Source organism: Perissodus microlepis, chromosome 19, assembly GCF_051167445.1.
Source record: "Perissodus microlepis isolate ML-2025 ecotype Zambia chromosome 19, ASM5116744v1, whole genome shotgun sequence".
Lineage (NCBI taxonomy): Eukaryota > Metazoa > Chordata > Actinopteri > Cichliformes > Cichlidae > Perissodus > Perissodus microlepis.
The window spans coordinates 26,655,836-26,666,694 of record NC_140479.1 but is presented as its reverse complement, the minus strand read 5'-3'; the positions used below and the strand labels follow the sequence as shown (position 1 = coordinate 26,666,694).

Genomic DNA, 10,859 nt, shown 5'->3' with positions numbered 1-10,859 from the left:
GTTCAAAATGATATATTTTAGGTATTATGCATGTATTTTCTGGTGTTTTGGGTCCATGGTTATGAGCCCTGGATATCTTTTGGGGAGTCCCACTTCACAAATGGCTACTTTATATGTAATCATATTTGAAAAAGTTTAAAATTCATTTGAATAAACCAAAACTTAAAATTGTGCCATTGTGAAATTCTTTGGACGCAGTAATGGCCTATTTATGAATGATAACCCAAAATGACAAAGGCTTTATAACAGGACGGGATGTTCAAAGAAGATGTAACAATTTATTGCCTATTTATTCATTCTTCATTATTGTTTTTCTACATCAAGTAATCCAAAATTAGTAATTTTTTCAATTGTCACATGTTAGGTTTAGTTGGCATCGGTTTTCATGCACGGTGATACTGAACTTGTAAAACTATCAAAATTACATCAAATATATATTAAGTTACATCTCAAGGGTTTAAAATAATCCATCTTGTTTCACTGTCCATGTGACAGTTCACCATTTTTGTTTCAGTTTTTATTTTGTCATATTTCTTTGGGAAGCACAAAATTCAAATGAAACCAGTATGCGGTGCTACAACTGTTAGGGCCACGTTAGGATGCTCGGATTCAGCCCAGTGTTTCAAGTCCAGTGTAACACACAGGGATCATCTCCTGCTAGCAGCTCAGAGCCTTCCAGGAAACTCCATTGAAGAAGGGATGACATTTGATGTCACTTACACCCCCACCTCCAGAACCAAGGCGATAACCAGCATCGAACTGGAGCAACTGTAAGTGAAAATGAGTAGAAACACAGTTTAAAACTTTTTGAATACACTCTTTATAACAAAAGCCTTGCAGATCTTTCAACCCTTGACTCTAACCTCGGTAAGCAGAGAAGCGGCCGCGGTGCTCAGGTGGTCGGGGATGAGCAGCTGAGTGTGGGAGTGGATTCCTGCTGGGTGGAGCTGCCACAAAGGCTGCGGGAGAGTCAGAACCAATATTTTGCAGGGATGGTACAAAACGTACAAAATTCAAAAGTTGCAGACTATTACATTATTAATATGCTTGGAGAGCGTTTAGCTTACCATTCCTGTAAGAAGTTCGAACAGCAAAGCCCCAAGACTCCACCAATCGCAAGACTCTGTGATCCGGGACACTCCGCCAATTTCTGTCAACAAACATCGAGCTGAGCTGAGTTCAGTTATCACTGATGTTCCCTGAAGGTGTGTTTCTTGTTATCGCTTTATATTCACTTGCAATGTATCGAATTGGTTGAGATGAATTTAAAAGGCTCTACAGCTGAGTGAATGTGGCTCAGCCAATAGAGTGGCCAATTTCCTAATTGGAACGTTGGTGGTTTGATCCCTGGCTGCTCCAGGCTGTGTGGCAAAGTATTTTTGGGCACGACACTGAACCTCTGAGTTTGTCCTGATGCTGGATCACAGTGTGAATGGTAGACAGAGAGCACTTAGATGTAGAAAAATGTCCTTGTGTGAAGGTGTTTCATATAAGAAGAGTAGAAAAGTGATATATAGAGACCTCTCCACTTACCATGAAGTACCCGACTTCTTGTTCAGGACAAAGCGGACCAAATGGACATTGCCACTAGGTGGCAGTTTATGCTAAGGAGTAAGCAAGGGTGCCAGCTTAGAGTGAAGTCTTACCGGGAGCACAGTACATCTGTTCCATGGATTTGGAGCTGATCTCTGACTGAACCTCACTCCACTGGCTGAAGAACGTCAAACACACCTTTCCTGTGAAAACATTATAGCAAATTAAACTCAAATACAGCACAAATTGGGTTTTTTATCATGTGGTCTTTGACAGTTGCTAGATTTGATAGCCTTACCGTTGCTAGTGAGCAGAACATTTCTAGGGTTAAGATCCCGACACAGTATGCCTTGCTGATGCAAACTCTCCAAGGCCAACAAGATCTGTGCCCCCCAGATGCGCACTTCATTCTCAGGAAGCCCCCAACAGGTCTGCATGGCCTTATCTGCAGCCCCGGGCGACTTGATAGGGAACCGAGGCAGATGGCACCAGCCATCCACCTCTATGATCTGGTCTTCTCTTTCACCATCTGGTCTTTCTGGTTTTATAAAACCATCCACATCCTCTCGCTTCCTGTTGGGCGGGGCATCATGAGGACCAGAGGAGAACCAGCCTACAGATGATCCCTTTGTTGTAGGTGCACGCTTCTCTCCAGGGCTTAGCAGCTCACGGGCTTCCTCTACTCCTTCTTTTGCCTCACTTGAGCAGGCTTCCCCTTTATTACTGAGCCCTGAAAAAGCCAAAGGAACCCTGGAAAACATGTGCTTTTTTTCTGTAACACTGAGGCAGAGTGAAGCTGAGGAAGGCCAAGAACTGTCCGAGGTGATCTGTGTATCTGTGTGGTCAGAAAATACTACTCTGTCTGTACTTCTGATAACTACCATTCCATTTCTTTCTTCCACAGTGGGACTGCTGCTTTCCTGCTTTGTGTTTAATTCTGCTGAGTTTACACCTAAAACAGATCCCTGGGGAGAGCCATTCATATCCCATGAAGCCCTGCCATGGATCTGGGTTTGGCAATGAAGAGGAAGATGCAAGATGGCAGGACTAGAACTCAAAACATTTTCACCGTTTTGTGACCCTGCTTTAATAAACGAGTCCAGATTCATATGAGGTGCAGTTCGTTCTAGGGATAAATCAGCGTCAGTCAGTGCATAGGGGTTTGTTTTCTCACAGTTGTGCACTGGATCCGCAGCTTTCCAAGCCACTTCGAATTCGGAGCTGCACTCTATCAGCCCCATTCCAGGTTTCTTTTTATGGAGCTCCGACATGACGTCGAGAGCTTGACTGACACGAGCGCAGGAGAGAGGAAGAGCTGGCTTTTCCTGAGTTTCGCTGGAGTGCAAACACAAACTAGGAGCTGGTGGATGGATGTGAGTTTTGACCTGTGTCCTCGTCGGGCCAGACAGCAGAGTGAGCCGATCAAGCTTGGTGTAAAAAGACGCCGCCGAGCGTGTGTTCTGCAGACAACCCGTCTCCTCGATGTAGGAGTGAGTCCCGCAGCTCTCCAGTCGCTGCTGCGTCTCATCCCACGAGGTAGGGAAGTCTGCGTCGGGGCTTTCGTCGTTTAGTTTCTCAGGAATCACCGCTGCACTTCTGTTCTGCTGGTAGTCTGCGCTGATTGCAGGTGAGGTCCGGCTGGTCTTCAGCTTGGTGTTATGATGGCGAGAAGCGAAGCATTCTGGGTGTTCCTTGGCCTTCTCGTTCCTCAGTTTATGCAGCTTGGAGAAAAGCCTCCCACCTACAGAGAAGGAGCAATGCAAAAAACAAACAAAACAAAAGAAAAAAAAACTCTATATTACACTCCATTACTGTTACCAAAAATCCATCCACATTGTTCCAGCAGCAGTGAGAGCAGTGGTTAAACGCTCACCTTTGACATGCTCCAAATGCAGATACACAGCATCCTCACTGACGTAATATCTTAGCAGCTTAACCATGTATGGCACCCCTTGAGGAATGATGGTTGGCTGGTCCCTGCTCTCCCAGCTAGACTTAACCAGGCTCTGGAACATAATGAGCATGACTCATATAGTTATATATAAATTAGCATTTTCTAGATGAGAAAGACGCAGGTGCATTGTTACTCATTCAGGCGTAGATTAACCACTGCTTGGATTGACCCTTTAGGTCCAAGTGCCTGTCTGCTGCAATGTCTATCTGTACACTGAAATATGAGGTGCACTACCACTGGCTAAAAGGGTGAGAGCTCTTAGGCTTGATTAATGTGGAGTGATACTCTGGGAGACAATCAGCATCGACTAGCCTGCAACAGAATACAACAACGGTGTTGCTGCTAGACAGCAACCCTCCCCCTCAAATCATCTCAACTATCTGTGGACACGTGTTGGCCAATGGATGTGTTTTTATAGGTATAATTTTGTTGATCAACTGGCTACTATAGAGCGCACACTCACCTTTACCACAAATGTCTCCTTGTTGACCATACTTTGCACAATTAGGACCTTAAGAATGAGAAATAACACCTTTAGCCTTCCACATAAAAGCGGGTAAATTATTACAGCAAGTTTCAAGGTTGGAGCGCAGCTGATCATTGACACTTTCACTGTGTACTACAAGGAGTGCAAAAAGGCAAAAGAAACAATAAAAATCAAAATTAAAACAAAAGTCTTTCATACCTTGTCAGCCACACCCACAACCTTACACATCTCCAGATCCTCCACGGGTGAACTCAGGTGTCTGATTGGACGGAACCTCAGACTGCTGTAGCCCTGATGACACAGAAATCAACCAGATCTCAAGTAAGAATTTGAAACTTGGTTTGTGATAGTAGGCACTAAATGTTTTGTCCTTTGAGAAGAGTACAAGCAAGGAATGCTGAGCTACAATATGTTACAACCCTGCATACAGATTAACAAACAAGATGCCTTTTTTCTTCTCTTAAAAGCAGCAAAGGATGATTGTCTTACCCCTAAATGAGAGCTCCCTTTTCCCAGGTTATCCTGTAGATGTGTTATAAAGATTTCTTCTGCTCTCTTCAAATACTGGGTTGTTTTCCTCTTCACAGCCTCCCGACGATCCTTGTTCGGATCCACTGCAAAACAATTAAACTCAGTCTCACACCAGTAAAAGTGGGTAAAACCTTGGCTTTGGAAATATATTAAATGCCACAAAGTACCTTTGATCTATAAAACAGCAGCACACACCTAAAATATTTGGCCAGCAAGAAAATCTGTGCTTAACCTTTGGTTTATGACTTCCTGTTTTTATACTCGTTCACATCTTCCCATCACATGTCTTGTGCAAACATGCATTTCCATGTTCCCTATTCACTCTGTCACGCAGAAAAGAGACCAGATATTTTCCACTTACATTGAACCCCATTTAGCAGCAGGTCCACGCCGTTCTTGTAGTAACTGAAAGCTGCCTCATAGTCCTCATTCACCTCACTGTCCAGTGCCATGCGGATCTGCTTGGCCGCCTCCACCAAGTAATCTCTTTTTGCCATCACTTCTTCTTTTGGACCCGTCAAGGTCCAGCTGGGCCTGTGCATAGCAGGGAAAGTTAGACATTACTCTTAAATAAATGGAACTATATTTAAATATAGTTGAGATATGAGCAAACTGCCTAATCACAGAAACAGAAACTGAATATAAAACTTGGGTATGTTAATCACACTGCTGTTGTGAGGCTTTTAAAATGATATTAAAACAACACAACTGTTCAGATTACCTTTGCTCTTCAGTCTTATCAACAGCAGGGCTCATCTCTGCCCTCGATCACTGGAATCAGAGCGTGTCTGCTCCCAGTGACTCCAAAACGTGGGTCTCTGCAGAAAGGCATGACCATCTGAGCGAGCACAAGCAAAGAGTTAACCGTCAGAGCAGAACAGGAAGTGAGTGCAGGCTTTGCTCTTCTATTTGCGATGAATGGAAAGAAGCAGAGCAGAAAATGTCCAAGATGACAGAGAGATGACTCAGAGCACTGAGGCTCATAGCTGTATGTCTCATAAATGCAATATTTTTTCCTTAAAACATGATAAAGGTGTAGACACAAGGACTCCCAACTGTACATGCTATAAAAACTGGGGTAATCGACTCGCACAAATCACATGACAGTGATCACTTCCACGGAGCAAAAGTATGTGCTAACAAGAGGCTTGATTAAATTTTTAGTATGCCATTTATAACATTAAATGAATGAATTATCAGGCTGCATGCGGAAGCTATGGCTCAAAAGAAAACCTTCTATATATGAAAATCCTATATCCCCCCTCCAGTTCAGTCTACACTGAAACATCAGAGCCATACACACCCCATCCAGCCGTGGAGGCGTCATCATCTGAGAAGTGTGAGCCACACAGACCCATCTGCAGTCTCCTCCATTATAATCCATCATCTTCACAACATTCACCTCATAGCCAGTAAGCTAGCAGTGTATCATGATACATAAGTACACTAACACCACAGAAAACACGTGTAACCCGCACAAATGCACGCTGTGTACCTGATGCAAGGCGAGCATGGCCTGGACCCTCCGCCCCAGCAGCAGCATCAGCAGCAGTAGCCCGTGTCTTTAGCAACCAGAACACATCATCCCACAAGCAGGACAGGAGGAGAGAGCTCAGGCGAGGCTGCTGATTGGCTGAGCATGATGTCACTTTAGGGTACCGTTCCACACACAGAGACCACTTCCCCCTGTCATCCTGACAGATGCTAGAGGATTTAAAGAGACAGTGCTGTATTTGTGTTGACTGACTGAAGGCTATTTTCAGCCCAGATTTATTTATTTATTTAATTAAAAATAATGGATTTTCCTCAGATTTCTCCAGACAAATCGCATTTAAAATTATTCATTTTATACAACAATCGATTATTTTATTTATTTATTTTTTTAATGTCGACCATGTACAGTTAATGAAAGGTTCCTCCTGTTTAGAATTGATAAGCTGCTGGGTTTTGGTGGGTACTTGGTACCAGATGGAGCCACGCTCCAACCAGAGCACAAAGGCAAGTCCTCCCCCACCCCCTCACCCACCCAAGGGAGGGATTGGGTTACGGAAGTGGGAGGAAACTCCAGCATGTCCCTGGAAGAAGGGGGAGAAAGAGGGGCATAAGATCAAATGCTGTAACCTTATCCAAAAGGGGAGGGGTATTAGTCACCACAGAGGGTTTTGGGTTTTTTTTAACCCATCCACAATTAAATCAAATCAAATTTTATTTTGTTTTAATTCAAACTGAAGCAAAATAACCCAGTTGAATGATAAACTTTGATTTTAGCACAATGTAAGACAACATTTATGACAATCACAATACAGGAGACCAAGAAGATATCCGGGTGTTGAATGTTTCATGACAGGAACCATGATGTCACTGTGTTTGTAGATCCTCTGATTAGTGGGATTGTATGCAAGCTGACAAATTTCTCCTGAAATATCTGTAAGATGATTCTCACTTCCCTCAGTGTCATAGGTAGTAGAACTTCAAAGTGTCTGGCCTGGTGACATAGATACCGTTTCCTACAGTTACAGGCATGTACACAGTTGTCGTCTTTTGTATTTCTGTTTTATTGAAAGAGCAGCATTAAAGACAAAGCAGTTGTGCTCTTGCTTGAAGAGCTTCTAACGTATTCAGATGTGGCAGCTGCTGTTATCTGTAGTCTAATACCCCTCTTATTATCTTAGCTAAACCATGTGACATCATTTCATGGCCATAAACATTTTATTAGAACAGCATCACTGACCCTTGAGATTAGTGCACATGTGTGCATTATGTATACTATCCTTGGACTATTACAGGTCCACGACAGGGTTCCTGTTGTTTGTTTTCGTTATTTAATCTGATGTATGAAAAAAACAGAATTAAAAGATGATTATGGCAAATCTTTATCTTAGTAGTTATGGTGAGAAACTTGCGTTTTTAGTATCAGAAAGTAAATCCTGTATGAAGCTGCGGTTTTCTGTGAAATGTGTGTATATGTTTATTTACATCGCATGATAACAGTTTATCTTCAGCTGCAGTTTAAAACAGTTTATTATCTCCTGTAAACTCTCCAGTTACATGAAAGAACTGCTCAATTAGTTCACTTTGATCAATGAAAGCTAAAGTGATTAATCTGCAGTAAAAATCACATTTTATACTCAACTTTATGCGCATGTTAAATTCTGATTGTGAGTCTTAATGCCCAGCCGCAGATAGAGCACACAGTTATTTAAAACCCTGTTTAACATGTGAACACTGGACAAATGTGCACCACTGTATCCCTATTTGTCATATTTTGGTTCATGTTTTTCTATTCAATAAGGACTTGTGTGCAAAAATGTTTATCCGAATACAGTAAGAATTGTTTTTATGAAATTCATGCATTTTTTCCTGTTTCATTTGATTATCTAGAACGATTTTAAATCTGAAGCTAAATTTGTGTGGCATAATTTCATAATGATATAATTTATGTGTATAGACAATTGAGGCAGTTCACTTTATTTGAATGCTTCAGTTTGATTTTATTCAGGAAAAGATAGCCAAAAGCCAATGCATCACAGAAAACACAGGGGGTAAGAGATTACAGAAGACTCGTATCGATCACAATACGGCAGATGACCGAGAGATAAAATTATTCTTTGTCAAATTTCACATTATAGGACACATAATAGCCATTGTTGTACATGTAGAGTTTCTGGTCGGTGGGGTTGTAGTCCAGGTTGGTGTATTTGTCCTGGAACTTCTGGAACTGAATGCTGAGGTGTTTCTCCTCCTTGGTCTTCGTGTCAAATGCGTAGTAGATCTCCTCTGTGGCAACATCCACTGACCTGGTGGCATACATAACTCCACAGGCCATGAAAGAATTACCCACCATCTCCTTAAACACACCAGTATTCCACTGATCTTCAACACCAAAAGATTTTTCTTCTATCTTAGCAATGACAATTTTCCCTTTGCTTGCCTCTGAAGCATACATTACCCACATTCCATTTTCATCAGCTGCAAAGTCTAAGAACTGACTGGCTGAGTAACTGTAAGAGAACTTTGAACTAGCGGCTGAGATCACTCTGTAGTCATATGTGGAACTGGTCAGGTTCAGTTTGGCCATACTGAGAGGTGAGTTGCGCTGATAGTATAGGCTGTTACCGTGAACAATAAAATTGCTCCCAAGACCTGCCCACCCGTTTGGTGTGCGATGGTGTTTGAATGCAGACCTCAGAATCAGCTTATCATAGTTAGAGTACAAGTAAAAGTTACTGATTGAAGGGGAGCTGTATGCACCAAAGAAGTACATAGACTCAGAACCTCGAAGAGGTTTGGAGTCTTTTCCCCAGCCCCCATAAATGGAACCTGGGGTCAGATGAGCATTCAGCTGAAGCACCATCGGCTTGCTGAGGGCCAAGATTCCCGTGTGATTGCAGTTACCTGAAGAGAAAAATAAGCATGTTTAAAATGATTAGTAATGTCAAGACCGTACACCAGCGTTAATCCAGCCAAGGCAGTGGCCTTACCAATATCTGGATTGATGAGCTCCTGCTCCTTCTGGCAGTCCTCCAGCTTCTTCTGCAGCTTAGCCAGCTCAATGCGGAACACCGCCAGGTTGCTCTCATCATAACTCTCCAGTTGGTTCACAATGAGGGTCATGTTGTGGATCTAAAAAACACAGAAAGACAGACACATAAATTAGGTACTCTTAAAAATAAGTCATTTGCATGTAAGTTCAAAAGCAGTTTTTACCTCAGTGTACAGGCTGTCAAATATGGGTGAGGAGGAGTTGAGAGAGCTTTTGAGCTGAGATACCAGAGCCTCAAATTCTCTCAGCTCAATCCTGAGCAGCTCAAAGTCCAGTTTGATGTATTTGTCAGGACTGCTTTCCAGTATGTTCACTCTAATTGTCAGCTCAGTTAGGTCCTGCAGGTAGACCGCCAGCTTAGCCTCAAAGCCCACTATCTGGAAGGGTGAAAGAAGCAATGTTAATGTGTTACTACAGCATATGCTTTCAAATGTCACATAATTATTTAGTCCTACTGCACCTTGTTCATTTGGATTTCCACTTCCAACATCAGATCTTTAGTGACTTCTTGCATGTGCTCAACCCGGTCAGCAGGGAAGGTTGTGTCAGGCAGAAAAACATGGCAAACACACTGACCTGACTCACTCACTGATGCCGTTACATTTCCAGACTCCCAGTCCTCCACTGGCTAAAATTTAAAAAACAAACAAACAAACAAAAAAACAAAAAAACATTAAAGAGACATAACTGATCACTGTGCCTGCACGCTTTATTAGAAAAGTAAAGGCACTTACAATCCAGGCCAAAACAGGGCTGAGGGCTGGCAGGAGCAGCAGCAGAAGAGCTGGCAACATTATGTCTCTCTTCATCTCTCAAAGGTTTTCTCCGTGGCTTTCACAGAGTGTTTTTAAAGGTAGCTCTTATCAGACCATCTCAAACACCTTCTCTCTTCACAAATTTATTATCTTAGTTCAACATACACTCAGGCATTGTATTTGTTTGCTTATGACAAGCACAGAGGAATCCACCACGTCACGTTTAATACAAATGTGGGGTGCGGATGAGAAGCACAGCATGTGTTGCTGCTGTGTTGTTATGTTTATGACCTGACAATTTGGACAAGTATTCATTCTATGACCCTGAGTCCTGTTTGCACAAAGGCAAACACGACTTTTTTTAGGAGTAGATTGCTGTAAGTCATAAAGGTTTTTTAGGACATCGTCCTAAAAGTGTGAAGTCACAAGTCCATTAAAATGGAGCAACTTATACTTCTCCATCTATGCCAGTAATTGCAAGTGACTTGGGTGGAGTTTTTGAACACCGTAGTTTGTGGAAACGAAGCGTTTTGCCACAAGGAACTTTGAATAAAATGCTGACTCAGCCCAATAAAATCACTATGTTTGACAAACCTATCTGAATCATCATCTGAATCAAAATGCTGGTTTAAAGATTTCCTCATTAAATAGCATTAGAGTTTAAATGTATTAATAAAAGGCAGATGATACTCGAATGCATTTTCTTGTGAAAAGCTGACTGTGAGTGATTGAAAATCAATAAAGAAGGCAGTAATTAAAGACTGTAAACGAGCAGAGACAAGTGATAAAGCCACTGCTCTCATGACACAAACCTCTGAGGGCAGAAGGACTCACTGGATCATTAGATGAAGCATGTGTGAATCAGTCAATTTGGGCTTTACAGTTACCAAATGTACCAAGTCTACCAAAAGTATTTTCTATATCAGACATGATCACGTCACTCAAAGAAAGAATTTCAAGTAACTGAAGCACTTTGGATTTAGTTTTTTTTTTCTGTAACAATTTCAAATGTTTGCCCTCATTAAGGTCTTTTTTGTTGGACAGCTACGGGAGATT

General features: G+C 42.1%; 2 protein-coding genes across 2 annotated transcripts; both read right to left on the bottom strand.

Moving 5' to 3' along the window:
• Nucleotides 1-253: 253 nt before the first annotated feature.
• On the bottom strand, nt 254-6,111 carry rps6kl1 (ribosomal protein S6 kinase-like 1). Its single transcript, XM_084914823.1, has 12 exons — nt 6,001-6,111; nt 5,227-5,343; nt 4,867-5,039; nt 4,464-4,588; nt 4,173-4,265; nt 3,951-3,998; nt 3,407-3,539; nt 1,832-3,274; nt 1,647-1,736; nt 1,068-1,150; nt 864-959; nt 254-768 (listed from the first exon to the last, which is right to left on the bottom strand). Exons 2-12 carry the CDS (start codon nt 5,259-5,261, stop codon nt 658-660), a joined length of 2,430 nt encoding a protein of 809 aa, XP_084770949.1. The 5' UTR covers nt 5,262-5,343; nt 6,001-6,111; the 3' UTR covers nt 254-657.
• A 1,995-nt stretch (nt 6,112-8,106) lies between these two features.
• Nucleotides 8,107-9,842, bottom strand: olfm4.2 (olfactomedin 4, tandem duplicate 2). Its single transcript, XM_084915710.1, has 5 exons — nt 9,783-9,842; nt 9,509-9,676; nt 9,213-9,425; nt 8,987-9,128; nt 8,107-8,900 (listed from the first exon to the last, which is right to left on the bottom strand). The coding sequence occupies exons 1-5, from the start codon at nt 9,840-9,842 to the stop codon at nt 8,107-8,109; spliced, it is 1,377 nt and encodes a 458-aa protein (XP_084771836.1).
• Between the last annotated feature and the right edge of the window lie 1,017 nt (nt 9,843-10,859).

Bases quoted from the DNA above. Each gene is read 5' to 3' on its own strand.
- rps6kl1 (XM_084914823.1), bottom strand. From the start codon at position 5,261: ATGAGCCCTGCTGTTGATAAGACTGAAGAGCAAAG. The intron at 5,040-5,226 runs GTAATCTGAACA...TGCTATGCACAG, and splicing joins GATAAGACTGAAGAGCAAAG to GCCCAGCTGGACCTTGACGG. The intron at 769-863 runs GTTAGAGTCAAG...TTTCACTTACAG, and splicing joins CCGCTTCTCTGCTTACCGAG to TTGCTCCAGTTCGATGCTGG.
- olfm4.2 (XM_084915710.1), bottom strand. From the start codon at position 9,842: ATGTTGCCAGCTCTTCTGCTGCTGCTCCTGCCAGCCCTCAGCCCTGTT. The intron at 9,426-9,508 runs GTGCAGTAGGAC...TCACCCTTCCAG, and splicing joins TGGAAATCCAAATGAACAAG to ATAGTGGGCTTTGAGGCTAA. The intron at 9,129-9,212 runs GTAAAAACTGCT...TGTGTTTTTTAG, and splicing joins TTGACAGCCTGTACACTGAG to ATCCACAACATGACCCTCAT.